This window comes from Phodopus roborovskii, unplaced genomic scaffold (genome assembly GCF_943737965.1).
Source record: "Phodopus roborovskii unplaced genomic scaffold, PHOROB, whole genome shotgun sequence".
In the NCBI taxonomy this organism is placed as follows: Eukaryota; Metazoa; Chordata; class Mammalia; order Rodentia; family Cricetidae; genus Phodopus; species Phodopus roborovskii.
Genome location: NW_026126487.1, coordinates 4,134,076 through 4,148,853, shown reverse-complemented (window position 1 = coordinate 4,148,853; position 14,778 = coordinate 4,134,076). Strand labels below are relative to the sequence as shown.

General features: G+C 41.1%; 1 protein-coding gene across 2 annotated transcripts in view; it reads left to right on the top strand.

Moving 5' to 3' along the window:
- LOC127230009 (carboxylesterase 1D) overlaps nucleotides 1-12,743 on the top strand; it is a 392,242-nt gene extending 379,499 nt beyond the window's left edge. For both annotated transcript variants that reach the window (XM_051195133.1, XM_051195132.1), the window contains exons 9-14: nucleotides 193-333; nucleotides 1,156-1,236; nucleotides 2,370-2,517; nucleotides 9,114-9,245; nucleotides 10,076-10,148; nucleotides 12,374-12,743. In XM_051195133.1, coding sequence (XP_051051090.1) covers nucleotides 193-333; nucleotides 1,156-1,236; nucleotides 2,370-2,517; nucleotides 9,114-9,245; nucleotides 10,076-10,148; nucleotides 12,374-12,557 — 759 coding nt within the window. In that variant the 3' untranslated portion in view covers nucleotides 12,558-12,743. The remainder of the gene's footprint in view (nucleotides 1-192; nucleotides 334-1,155; nucleotides 1,237-2,369; nucleotides 2,518-9,113; nucleotides 9,246-10,075; nucleotides 10,149-12,373) is intronic.
- The last annotated feature ends 2,035 nt before the right edge of the window (nucleotides 12,744-14,778 follow it).

The following is a 14,778-nucleotide window of genomic DNA, read 5'->3' as shown; positions in this document are numbered from 1 at the left end:
TTTCCCTACCACCATCATCTTGTCAGTGACAATCCCTTAGAAATTCCAAGATGTAGTCCCTCTTAAGGCACTGAGTTTCTGTGGCCATAGCCACAGGTACCTTTGGGCTGGCCATGCCTTCAGACAGCTAAAGAGGGTATGGTTGTAACAAGACAGAATAGTCAATAGAGGCTACATTTCTCTCTTCCCTAGACGTATCCCTTCCTCCCTACCATGATTGATGGAGTGTTCCTGTCAAAGACTCCAGAAGAGATCCTGGCTGAGAAGAGCTTTAACACTGTCCCCTACATGGTGGGCATCAACAAGCAAGAGTTTGGATGGATCATTCCAATGGTGAGAATGTACAGACCTCTTGGATGTACTCCACAGAGGCTCAACCACCATCCTGCCTGCTCTGATCAAGGGTTAGGCAACCAGATGACTACATTTCAAAGAATCTTAAAACTCTCCAAGGAAATTTGCTTTGAGAGTTCCAAATTAAGCCATTCAGAGTGTCATTTTACACTATGTGGACAGAGGAGGGATAAATAATTGAAATTTTTGAAATTTTTGAAATAATTGAAATACTCAGAATCCTGTCTGCCCACTACCAAGCTTTCCATTGGCAATGCTGAGCTCTCCAAGTAGGCCTCTTAGGGCCCTAGTATCAACCTGGGATGTGGCTTTCAGTGCTCAAAGACATGCTGAGACCAGACCAGAGCTCTGAGTCCAAACCTAGAGTCCTGCAGCTCTTAGGCAGAAGGACTTCAGGGTGCATCATAGGAATATAGACACACAGGCATAATGCTTGGTTTTGTTAACCAGTCACCTGTGCCTGGGAGTGTGTGACCTATATCCTCTGTCCCTGAGCCTTTGGCTTCTAAATGACCGTGGCCTGAATGTTCACTCACTTCCTAAAACTAAAGTTTGATCATGTGATCAAACATTTAAGTGTCTTCTCTGCATTACTTGAATTCATCTATATATGTCCATTGATTTTGTTCATTTTATTTCTCAAAGACTTAAACTCCCATGCCCATCAAGGCTCCTTAAACTCTACCTTACTCTATTTTGGTTTGCTTAGTTGGCTTGTTTTGTTTTGGTTTTTTGTTGTTGTTTTGTTTTTGCTTTTGTTACTTCTTCATGATTCACAGTGCTTAATCATCTGTTTAACAGCTTATGGGCTATCCACTCTCTGAAGGCAAACTGGACCAGAAGACAGCTAACTCCCTCTTGTGGCAGTCCTACCCAACACTTGTAAGGTTCTGGGGAATCATGGGAAGTGATTGAGAAAGGTTGGTGTTTTTCTCTAATTCACAGACCAAGTTGATGATGGGAAACCCAAGTTTAAACTCCTATGCTCCTATGATTTTAGTTACCCATTTTGCCATTCCAGTGTGTGAATTAATACTTGTGGCTCCCCCAACAAAATCTCAGTGCACTCAAAATAGTTTTAGAGGGAAAGACTTATTTTTAAAGTTAGCAAAACCAAGACCATTGAGATAAGTTGTTTCAGATAAGAAACAAAGACCAGAGCATCTAGGGACTGGATGGCACAAGCCTTCCTTATGGAGTTATTTGGGTGCAAATCAGATAGGTGAACACCAAATTAGTTACAAATTTTTGGTTTTAGTGCCAGATGTGATGCCTTTAATCCCAGCACTCAGGAGGCAGATTTCCATGAGTTTGATACCAGCCTGGTCTACAAAGCAAGTTCCAGGATACCCAGAGCTGTTACATATAGAAAACCTGTCTTTAAAAAAAAACTAAAAAAAAAAAAAAGCCAATTTTGGTGGTTTTGTTTTTTATGACACTTAGGCTGCTGTTATTTATAGGTTAATAGATATTGCAGGCTTTATTAATATAAAGAAAAATTAATAACTTGCAAATCATATGACCCATTTTATTCCAGTTTTTCAAGAAATGTTAGTTCTGAACTTCACTATGAGGATATAAATGGTAACTTTTCCCCAGAGAACAGGGGAAAATACCAAGAAATTACATTTCTCCAGAGGACTATTGGTGGAATAAAGATCCACTCTCTTCTGTAGGGACAGCTGAAGGGAACACTTACTGGAGAACAATTTTCAATACATGCGGTCTCTTTATGTATGTGGGTTGCTTTTTTTTCTCACAAAAACAGTGGGAAACTAATAATACATGGCTTGGATATCTGATTCCTGTTAGTAATTAATTAAAATCAGTTAAAGAATGATAATAAAATTTTTAAAAGAGAAATTTAATTGAGAGAGTTTATTCCAAGCTTCCATGGGCAACAGCAGGAGGGTTCAGTGAGCACCGAAGCAGTTTAGAATCATTGATGCTTTCTTAACTGACTGCAGAAGTCCTTTGCTCACCCAGTCAAATGGTCACTTTCTGATCCATTTCAGAAAATCCCTGAGAATCTGATTCCAATGGCCACTGAGAAGTATTTAGGAGGGACAAATGACCCTGCCAAAAAGAAAGACCTGTTCCTGGACTTGATTGCAGATGTCATATTTGGTGTCCCATCAGTGATGGTGTCTCGTAGCCACAGAGGTGAGTCTTTGGTGTTGGATGGGGGAGGGGTGGACACAAGTTCATCTGCTAGGTCTCTGGCCTGCCCACATCCTGGTATGGATAGATATTAAATCTGTTGATATCAGGCCTCAACAGTTGATTCCATATGACCTACAGTGCTTTCTTGTTTTTCCGCTAGTAAAGATCTATGAGAAAAGGGTCTGCATGCAATTTAATTTAGAAAATCATCCCAAAAAACACAATTGGGAGGCAAGAAAGTATGCAGAGAAAAGACAGACTCCAAGACACATGCCTGGAATGTGTCCATCTTAGCTGCAACTGGAATGCTCTAGGAAACAGGAGTAACATCTTAGGGCTTGCTTTCTGAAAGGCAAAGGAAGCTGTGCATTAACCCATATCTTACCAATTGAATGCTTCTCTAAAAGTCTGTTTATCCTTTGGCACCTTTATCTAGTGCAAGCATGAACAGAACTGTGTTTAATGATTGGGAGGGAAATGAGGGCAAGAGCTAATGATGCTGCATGTGGCTGTCAGGCTGGCCTGCCTTGGAACTTGGGCTACAATTAACGGACAGAGTTACTTTGCTCAGTGCTCTAACAGAGAACCTGACATATAACAGCTAAGAAACAAAGGTCTGTTTTAACTTATAGCCTCAGAGGTTTCAGTCTGTGATCTCAGGAGAGTATGAAGGAGCATATCACATCAGAGGTACAAGAAAGGAATAGAACCACATGAAGCATCAACAGAAATGGTTCAGAGTACAGAATAACCAACACATCCTTGTCACCTGCAGTTTATTCCAAAATAAGGCCCCACCTTCCACAATTCTACCACCTCCCAGGAATATGTTATAACTTTGAATCTATCGATTGATTAAACCATTTAGTAGATCAGAACCTTCATGATAGTTGTTTCTATAAATGACCTCAAAGATGCATCTGGAGATGTCCATTACAAAGCTTCTAGGCATATCTTAGTCTAACACAGTTAACACTTGAGATTAACCATGAAAAGGCACAAAAAGCTTCTATTGCTGATGTTTTCTTACTGAAGCTATGGTGGTAAGTAGGATCAGAATTCCACTATTGGTAGAGGGGTAATTGGGAAATCTTTGAAGGTTGATAATATTGAAACAACTGCTAAGGACCAACATGTAATGAGCCAGGACTTAGTAGTGTAGGTGTAGGTACCCAGGTGCCATGATGTAGTGTGGGTGCAGGTACATGGTTGCCATGATGTAGTATGGGTGTAGGTAGGCAGGTTCCGTGGTGTGCTTATATAAGTCACAGAACAAAGAGTCAGTTCTGTCCTTCCACCTTTGCATAGGTTCTGGAGATTGAACTCAGGCTGACAGGTGTGTACAGCACGCACCTCTACCTGCTGACCTGTAATGACATCTCCTCTCTGATTTTTTAATGTAGGCACATAGAACTAAAGAACTTTTTCCTTAGGATTATCTTCATTTTATCTGATAGGCGTTGGTTATAGTGGTCTCATTCTATTCAGTTCTAGAAAGTTTTAATTCTCCCTGGAGTTCTTCAACAGTCTATTCATCATTAATGAGTATGCTGTTTAATCTCTGAGTCTGTGCATTCTCTATAGGTTTTTCTTTTTGTTGACTCCTAGATTTATTTTATTGTTAGAAGAAATACAATGTTATTTGAGCTTTCTTACATTTATGGATACTTGATTTGTATCCAGATCTATAAAGTAGTTAATAAAAATTCCACAAACTGCCAAGAATGTTTCTCCTGAAGTGTTTGGGTAGAATGTTACTGGGTGCCTCATTGGTCTATTTCTGATTTCATTTGACTCTGTCTTACTTTCCTTTGTCCAAATGACCTGTCCATGGGTGAGAGTGGGATATTGAAGTTGCCTACTATGTTGAGATTGATACATTGTTTATATCTAATAGAATTTGCTTTAAGAATTGGGTGCACTTGTTTTGTGCACAAATGTTGAGAAGTGAAATGTCCTCCTGGTACATGGTTCCCTGATTAGAATGAAGTGTTCTTCTTTGTCTCTTCTGACTCACTTTGGTTTGAAGTCTATTTTATCTAATATCAGATTACCCTGATGTGGTGTCTACCTTGATAGGAGATGTGTTTTCCTGGAGGCAGCAAAAAATGGATGTTGTTTTCTTATACCATGTCTTTTAGTTTGGCTAATAAGGAGCAATAATGTTATTATTCAAAAGTGTATATTAATGCTTCTCACTGCTGCATCTGTGCTGATATTCTGTTCCACATTTGCTGACTGTACTATTCTTACTTTGTTCCAGTGGTCTCTTCAATATGTTTATCCTTCTCTTTAGTCTTAAGAACTCTTTCAAGTACCCTTTGCATAAGTAGCTCAATGCTCATTAATTCCTTTAGCCTGCTTTTGTAATGGAGAGTTTGGTTTCCCTTCAGCTATAACTAATAGTTTGTTGAGTTTGCAGCTGTGGTCTTTCAGAACTGGACAAGCATCTTTGCATGCCCTTTTGTATTGATCAGATTCTGTTAATCAGCTATAAGACCATCTGGCCCACCTTTATATGTGACCTGGGCCTTCTCTCTTACATATTTCAATAGCCTTTCTTTGTTTCATTTTCAGTGCTTTAATTATAATGACATGGAGAATTCCAGGACTCTTATACATGGGCAGGTATCTCTTTCTCTATATTTGAGATTTTTTTCTTTGTTTTTATGGAAAGTATTTTCTGTACTTTGATCATGGAAATCATCACCTTATATGTTCATAACTCACTTGTCTTCTATTGAAACACCAAAACTCTCAGGATGATGATCTATCCATGTCTCAGATCTGTTCATGGGGTTTTTGAAACTTTATCATTGACCTTAGTGGAGTGTTCTGATTCCTCTAGCTTATCTTCAGGCCCTGCTACTCTGCCCTCCTTGAGATCTGATCTATTAATGAGGCTTCCTACTGAGCTTTAACTGGAAATTGTCATTTCCAGTATCACATTAGCTTAGCTATCGTGTTCCCATTTGGATTCAGCTGCCATGGACTGGGTACTGGTTGGATAAAGGTGTGGCTTACAAATTAGGTAAAGAATACCATTATTAAGTAGTGAAATAAAGAAGGAAGCTGAGTGGGGAAAGGGAGTGAAACATGAGTGAGAAGGGAGAATATGAGATAGGAATATGAGAGGCAGGGGGAGACAATACTGGATTTGGAAATAAAGGATAGAAGGGTTTTGTGGATATAAGAAGCTGAGGGACAGTCATGAAGATATATTATGGCGAGATAGAGCCACAACATTATGCTTAACACTGACTATAAAAAAATGGCAAATAGTTATATGAAAAAACCAATTATGAAGAGAAACCAGCCCTTCTGAAATGTTACTAAAAAGATAAAATAAAGCAAAACAAACTCAAAAACAAAAACTCAGATGATGGAATTATACCTAATACAAGCACACACACACACACAAACACACACACACACTCATGCATATACAATTGTGCATATACACACCCATACACATGTACTCATGAATACATAATCTGAAGACTGGCCCAACTTTCTCCCTCTGTCGGGGAAGGGTGTTGGTTCCTCCCACTACTATGTAGGAATGTTCCTTCCAACTGCTTTCTTAAAGTAGGACAGAAACCTGGTAGGCTCCATAGGTCAGTGTAACCAAGCTGCATATCCTTTGTGTGCTGATAGAGTACTGAGTTCTGCATCTCTGTACTCCCTTGTAATTCAACCATGGTGCAGGCCACCATTGCCTCACAGGCCCTAGGTGGCTCCACAGACTCATCTCTGAGCTAGTCTATGTGACATTGTCATGTGTTCCCCATGCTGTCTTCAGCCTGAGCTTGTGAGCCTTATTTTGAGAAATGGGACCTCTTGTCCATTCTTGTTTTGTTGAATATGTATTTTTTTATTTATCTATCTATCACTATAGAGTTGTTTGAGATCATTGTACATATTCTTAAATTTCTATATTTTTCTACATGTGTTTGTGTAGGTGCACACATTCTATAACATGCATGAGGAGCTCAGAGGACAACTTGTTGGAGTGGGTGCTCCCTTCTTACCATATGACTTCTAGGAATTGAGTACAGGTCATTGGGCATGACAGCAAAGAGCTTTACCTACTGAACCATCTTGTCAACCCTTGTGTATATATTTAAATAGTTACTTATCACATGTACATTTTGCAAACATTTTCCCAACCTGTGGATTGTCTTTATTCATTGCTCATGGTCTTCCTTGCTGTGAAAAACTCTTTGGTCTGCTGACAGCCCATTTGTTTTCACTTGTGTTGCCTACAGTATTGTAATCTAGACCACAGTTGCATACTTTTTCCTTTGTAGTCTGATCTTGCATTAACTTTCACTCCATTTTAGTTTTTTAATTTCTATTAGTTTTTGAAATGGCGTATAGAAACACTGAATTTGCATCATTTCCCCCTTCTTCACTCCTCCCTCCAACTCCTCGCTTGCCCCCAACCCTGACTCATCTGGACAGTCAGATTACAGTTCTTGCTTATGACTATAAACTTAAGAGGACAGGACACTTTAGCCCTTGATCTTGGCTAATGTTACAGGTTCTGACCCAGGAGTTGAGAACCTTGTCACTAAAGACTTGACAGTGACCTGGAATGCTGTTCCTTGGTCCCTGCTCCCTTACATGCCATGTCTGCTCTCTGACTATTGCTAATTCTGTAAACAGCCTTCCTGCCCTGACTGTTCTCAGGCTGTTGAGCTGTATCCACTTTTGCAGATCAGCTCTCTGCCACTGCTGCTCTCCTGCATCTGCTTTGGCCTCCTTGCCACCTTCTAGGCTGATTCCTTCTTGTGGGACCATCTCAAGGCACATTACTGAGGTAGGCACAGACTGGAGAGCTCTTTTGGTTGTTGTACCTAAAGTTTCAAGACTAGGCGGTAGCACTGGAAAGTGTCTGCTCTGTGTTTTGTATATAGAGTAGCTCTGGTCTGGGGAGCTGCTCTGTCCCCCTCACCCCTGAAAGACCCTTTCCTGAGCACAGTGCTCCAGGCTGGGTTACTTTCCTTCAGCACACTGCCTGGACCACCACCTGCTCTCCCAAGCCCTGGGGTTTCCTCTAAGACATTGGAGGTGGGTTTGGCACTTCCCTGATTGTGAAGCTCTTAGCACTGATGCCCCTGGGGGTTCTCCCTGCTCTTTCACTGTTAAGGCTGTGATTGTTTTGTGTCTTGGCTAAAATCACATGGAGGCTGCTGTGCTTTCTGACCTAATGCTGGGAATCTGTCCCAGAAGCAGAGCATTTCCAGCCACAGCCTCTTGAAATAAACGCTCTGTCCTCCTCCTACTTTCTTCCCTCTAACGTTCTCTTATTCAAATGTTTAGCCTGGTGACAGCACCTCATTTTCTTTGCTTTTCTTGAAGTTCTAGCTTGAACTATTCAGATATTGTTTGCAATTGTTTAGAAGAATTTTTTATAAAGATTAGGGGTTCAGGTAAAATAATCTTGAGTGGTGTACTGTATAAATTGTTTTTTTTTTCAAGTACAAAAGTTTTGCATAGCTGAGGTCTGAGTTCCTTGCTCAAATGATTGAGTGGCAGAGGCACTCCTACATGACTCTGCAGCAGCTTCTTGGGTGGATCAGGGTCACAGGACTGCCTTTGTGGTTGCAGAGATGGACTCTGAGAGGAAATTGGACAGAGTATTCTTCACCCTGTGATGGGATGGCATACATTACTTAAAGCCTTTGTGGGCACTCAATGGGCAAAACACTTGTTGCACAATTCCCACAACCTGAGTTTGAATCCTAGAGGAGTGCCCATTAAGGTAAATGGGGAGAACTAATCCCAAGAAGTCATTCACTGTCCTCTGTGCACACAGTGTCACACAAACACCCACATACACCCATCATGCATGTACATACAATAATATAAATCATGTTTAACTTGTGGATGAGTAACTCATAATGTGGAGCAATGATAGTAGTATATGAAATGTACATAAAATGGTCATATATTATATATATATATATATAGTATTATGCTTATTATTATTATTCTTACTATATACATAGGGGCAAAGCTGCTATGGAGCCTGGCACTTTTGTCTCTGAGTTACTCTGCTATAGGCACTAATCCTGCCCCCCATGAATGCTACACAGGGCTGAGTTTCCAAGGTTGGGGACATGGAATGGGATGGGCCATAATAAGCAATAATTGGCAGCTACAGTGTTCTATCAGCAAGACAACTGGCATCAATGGCACATTGACAAGATGTCCCTTTTGCAAGAAAGCAAGGGACAGAGGGTCAGGGGACAAGTTTCCTCTCCCTTGACTAACCTCTCTTGGTGCCACCTCACTATCTTAAGCGTTTAATACTCACTGAGCAAGGAGGAAGCAGAGTGTGAAACACAAACTCTATTAGGCTTTGTGGTTCCCTGAGACAAAAGAGACTCTTGTTCTCTCCCTGCATGTATTTGTGTTTTTACTGTCTTAATTCCAAATAGGCTAGTTGTGCAGCCCTGAGCAAGTCCTTCCCTGAAACTGTGTTTCTCCCCTGTGCTGGTAAACAGGGACCTCAGTACAGTTTGAATCTTTGGCATCACACAGGTGTGTAGTGGACAATGTGAACTCTACATGCATCCATGTCTCCACAGATGCCGGGGCTCCCACCTACATGTATGAGTTTGAGTATCGCCCAAGCTTTGTATCAAACATGAGACCCAAGGAAGTCATAGGAGACCATGGCGATGAAATCTTCTCTGTATTTGGATCTCCCTTTTTAAAAGGTATTATCTCTTTGCTGCCCGAGGCCTTGGCATTTGGTGGCCTGGATTTGGGCCCTGACTTGATAGCCTTGTGCAAGTTTCTCCTTTTCTCTCCAGTTTGCTTTCCTGCCACTATGTAACAGGATTTAGCTACATTGGAAGTCAGTCCTGAGGGTTCACACACATGAAGGAGGGGAGTGTTCATGTGTCCCCAGCCATAGTCACTCTCAGAATCATGACCTGTAAAACCAGTAAGATCAGCCATGGGCTCCACTTTGGCGTATTTTCCTCTCATACGAGTGTGCTGGGATGCGAGTAAGGGAATCGTTCATTTCTAACCCTGAACAAGGTTTATCATGTTTTACACATCTGTCTATATATGTGGGTCATAGATTCGCTTATAGTTTGGAATACAATATTTAAAGGGAGCTTGCACAGTGGTCTTCAATATGTTGTTTTTCAGTAGTTGTACATAACTAGCAATCTCACACATGTCTCTCATGACATCAGTGTCTCTGGACTTCTCTGTGTTTTGTAAAATATTAGGAACTCTGGAGAGAGAGACAGAGAGACAGAGAGAGACAGACAGAGAGACAGACAGGAAGACGGAGATTAAGAAAAGGCCCAAAGGGAGCCAATATATGGAAAGCTATTCTAACTTGAAGTGTAGGTTATTAGCTAGCACATTCTTAAAAGGTAGATTTTAACTTAATAAGGTGTGGCAAGGGTCAAGACTCTGAATTTCTAACAAGCTCCCCAAGATGGTGATGAGCACCATCACTCCCACTGTGCAGCTGCTGAACTTAAAGCCTCTGGGTGAGTGGCTAAAGCTTATTCTTGTTTCCACACAGATGGCGCCTCGGAAGAGGAGATCAACCTCAGCAAGACGGTGATGAAATTCTGGGCCAACTTTGCTCGCAATGGGTGAGACTGGTGGCAAAAATGAGACTGATCTGGGTTTGGTGTCGTCATACTTGTTGGGAAGGAGTCTTTTCTAATGCTTGGGTGCTCAATCTCCTGTCCCTGTGACCATAACATTCTAACAATGACAGCTAAAGTAACCCATTTTAGCAGTGAGGGACCCTCTGAGGTGGTTCCGCTTAAAGGAGGGGGTGTGCATTTTGGCTCATGGATTCAGAGGATTCACTTCTTAGCCATTTGACCTACTTGCTCTGGTTGTTAATTAGTATGGAACATGGTGGGATAATATGATGGCTTCATCTCTCCACCTCACTGGCAGTCAGGAAGCAAAGAGAGGGGAAAAGACTGGGTCCCAGTACTCATCAGGGGTATGTTCATTAGGATCAACTTCTTCCAGCTAATCCTACCTTTTAGAGTTCCTACCATGAGCCATGAGCACTTTCAGCTGATGACCAAGCCCAGTAGGGCTTATTCTCTGAGGCTCTGTGTCAAGCATTCAGAAATCTGTTGCTTGGTGTGGGTTCTGAAGGGCCTAGGAAGCCCTTCCCCCAAGGCCTGTCTTAGGCTGTTTGTGCTCATGTCCTAAACAGATACTAGGTAGAAGGCACAGGTTGTGGCACTTCTAACTCATTAGACTCTCCATAGCAGCATGAGCCTCGCTCTCACAGCTTTAAGCATCATGCTATTATTGTTGTCAGCAGGGTCTCCGAACCTTCCACACACTTGCTGGCCTCCAGCTCTTTTGTTTGCAATCTGTGTAGAAGCCTTAATGACCTCATTGCCCTTGCATTCTGCATACTTGCAAAATCACAACTGTGTGGATAACATTAAGGTTTACCTATGGCTTCAGATATCACCAGGCTCTATAAGACATCAGCTGCAATAGCCTCTGAGTGACTGAACATAAAGTAAAAATACCAGAGAGTTTTTTTTTTCAGGTCATCCCCTAGGCAGGGACATCTAGCATTAATTTCTCATAGCAGGGTCTTTGGAACAAGTTTATACCTTTACACCCTTGTGCCTATGATGGGTGTGTTTTGGAATCTGAGAAATAGCTTCAAGTATGAATGACAAAAAAAAAAGCAAGGCTGAAGAGTAAGTACGAGTATGAAACAAGAGACTTTTAGGCTGTTTCAAGCCTCTGAACTTGGTGCTCTTCTGCAAACCCCTGAGATGTGAGCCTTGGCTTCCCCTAATAAAGTATTCTCTAACAGTCACACTCTCCTTGTACACAAGCTTAACCGCACTCCTTTGTCGTTGTGGTGATGGTGGTGCTGGTGAGAGGGGTGTTTCTTGTGCTTTTTCTTTCTTTCTTTCTTTTTTTTTTTTTTTTTTTTCCTTTTTGGCAAAATTGAGTTTTTTTCTAATCTTCATGCTGTATTTTTGCTTCTAAATCTCATTGTAAATATTATTAAAAATGAAACAAAATAAAGCTCTCTACACTACCAGGATGCTATGCTACCTTCAAATCTCCTCAACCAATAAGTACTTTATCATCTTTAAACTCAGTAACCAATACAATATTGGAACAGACAAATGTAAGTAAATTCATTGCTGGAATGGAGCATGAATGACCTCTAATCCAGGTCCTCCTAGAGGCTTCCTTCTCTCTTGAGCCATCATGAGCTTCACTTTTCTTTTTCTATTAGAACCTACTAGAATGCCCCTTATGCCTCACTCATTACAATCTGAGTTTCCTACAGCACTCTCTCTAAACATTTCCAAAATCCTTCACAAACTAGTAAAAATTTCTGCAGGGCCATATCATCAAATTAACAAATATAGTAATATTTTTGTGTTGTCCTCTTTCAGTTGCTAAGACAAAAATAAATAAATAAATAAATAAATAAATAAACAAACCTGAGGTTCATCAGCTTCAAAGGTGAAGGTTTTATTGGGGATTCTGAGTTTTCCTTTGAAATTTTCACTTTGAGCCTGTGACTAAGAGAAAAGTGGTGGATAAGGGGCATTGGGTGGAAACCAGCTCCTCATTCCGTGGCAGTCAGGAAACACTGAGATAAAGAAGTAGCTTTCCAGCATGGTACAAGACCTACTCCTTCCAAGCAGGTGCCACTTCCCAATTCCTCTGTTAGCCTTCACAGAACCATGCACATCAACCTTCATAACGTGCAGAGTTAAGCCAAGATGTCCTGGCAAATCTCAGGGCAATACGGGGGCAAGCACAGTTGCTTTGGTGAAAATCCTTTTCTTTTTAATTCTGTTCACAGGAACCCTAATGGGAGAGAGCTGCCTCATTGGCCAGTGTATGACCAGAAGGAAGGGTACATGAAGATTGGTGCCTCTATCCAGGCAGCCCACAAGCTGAAAGACAAAGAAGTGTTTTTTTGGACTGAACTCAGGGCCAAGGAGGCAGCAGAGAGGACAACACACAGAGAGCATGCTGAGCTCTGATAAAGAGTTCCAGCTATGTTTAAGAGCCTGCAGCCAAGTCAGAGGTATGCCACAGATGATCCTGCAGAAATATAAGGCTTCTTATCTTTAAGGCCATACCATTGTATGGTATTTTGTACAAATACATTAAAGAGGATCCTTGTTACTTCAACTTGTAAAAATAAAACATTGTTTTGAAAATCAAAACTGGGTCAGTGTCTGTCCTAGTTGGGTTCTTGTTGTTATTGTAGTTTTTGCTTATTTGTTTGGTGTGTGTGTGTGTGTGTGTGTGTGTGTGTGTGTGTGTGTATTTGTACTTGACACAAACTAGAGTTTTCAAGGAAGACTGAGGAAATGCCTCCATCATATTGCTTGAAGGCAAGCATGTCTAACATTTTCTTGAATAATGATGGATGTAAGAGGGACCAGCCCACTATACCCATGGGCTGGTGGCAATGGGTTGTATAAGAAAACAAGCTGAGCAACCCAGAAGGAGCAAGACAGGAAGCTGCTGCCTCGGTTCCTGTTTCAGGATTCCTACCATGAGTTCTTGCCTTCACTTCCCTCAGTGAACTGTGAGTCAGGATATATAAGCCGTTTGAAACTTTTCCTCTTCAATTAATTTTGGTCCTAGTGTTTATCACACCAATAGAAACTTAACTAATACAATGTCTTTGGCTCAAGATTAATCTGTGTGCCTCATGGAAGGATAGATGAAGAAAGAACCATCAAAAAAAAAAAACTTTTAAAGATGTCTTTACAGGAGATGGCTGGAGAAATGATCACCCTGAAAACTAAAGGAAAACAAACATGAGGAACACGTGGAATGTTGTGTTAAATATTCTATGGGAGTCATGAACAAGCATCTACTCATCCTAGATAGAGAAGGAACAAAAGAGAAATGATTTTACCAAGCCCACCTTGACTACCAGTGAGTGTATCTGGCTCATTGACTGGATCATAGCTGAGGGTTTACCAACAAGGTGACTTAGAAAGCAGTTGTGTCACCAAAGTGCTCTCCCTGTTTGGGATGAAGATTTCCCCATAGCTGCATAGATGTAATCCATCCTTTGCTTAACTGCCCACCCTGTGTGTAATCTAGTACCTCTAAGGACAACTTGGGCAGGATTACACAGACTATGAGGATCCAGAGAGAGTGGCTAGAATCTCTCGTGAGGGTCTAATGGCCTTCCCCAACCCATCATCTACAAGAGAATATTCTCTTAAAGGGTCTCATAAGAGTCATTTGCAGACATTCTTAGACTCTCTGATCAAGAGAGTAAATGCTACTTTGCTCAGGGGACACTCTGTCACAGCAGATGTGAACATGTCTCACCTACCCCCTCCAGGGAGACATTTTCATAAACATAAAGAGAAAGCTGAGGAGTTTTCTAAGTGCTAGAGGCAATGTGTGGTCTATTGAGAATACAAAATTGGTGGGAACAACAGACCCAAAGAGGAGCTTGCACCCAACACAGACTTCTCCACAGATGTCTATCAGCTATTCATGAATAAGTCTGGGGACTTGTAACAAAGACTGGGATAAAATTGTCTCTGGCATTCAGGCACTGCTCCATTTCTGTGAAGGATCAGTACTCCATACACTTTAAGGAATGCTTAGATACCACATGAAAACTTATTGCTGCTGAGGAAAAAAAACATTATAAAGTTCTGTATCCCATCATGTGGACAGGACACAGTTCTGGACCAAGTCATCAGAGAGCCTTTACTGCTGATGAGAAACAGGGTCACTTAGAGGCTTCCTCTCTAAGACCAATCCACCAAGGGTCCTAAGGTGTCGATGACTAGAAAACCCACTAGGCACTGATGTTGAGTCAATATATATCCATCCTGTTCCAGCTGCCAGTAACCTGAGTTGGGTGTGTCAGGGGGGAAGACTCTCTGGAAGTGGGAAAGAAAAGCAGACAGAATACCACCAAAAGTACAAGGCAGAATTAAAGTGTGCCATTTTATCTCAAGATTTTAAAATTTCATGTAAGTAATGTTGCAGTTACAGTGTAGCAGATATTAATGTAACAGTGTGATATTCAAAGATGGGTATTGAATGCTCAAGACAAACATTAATGTTTCAAACTTTGATGTTTATATTTCTGCCTTGTTTCACTTCTTATATTGTTCTCTTTTTCCTTTTTTTGTTTTTTTCAAAACACATAATTTTATTCTCATGTATGAAGAACAGTCTATATAAATGATGTGTAGGTACCCCACATTTGCATTTTCC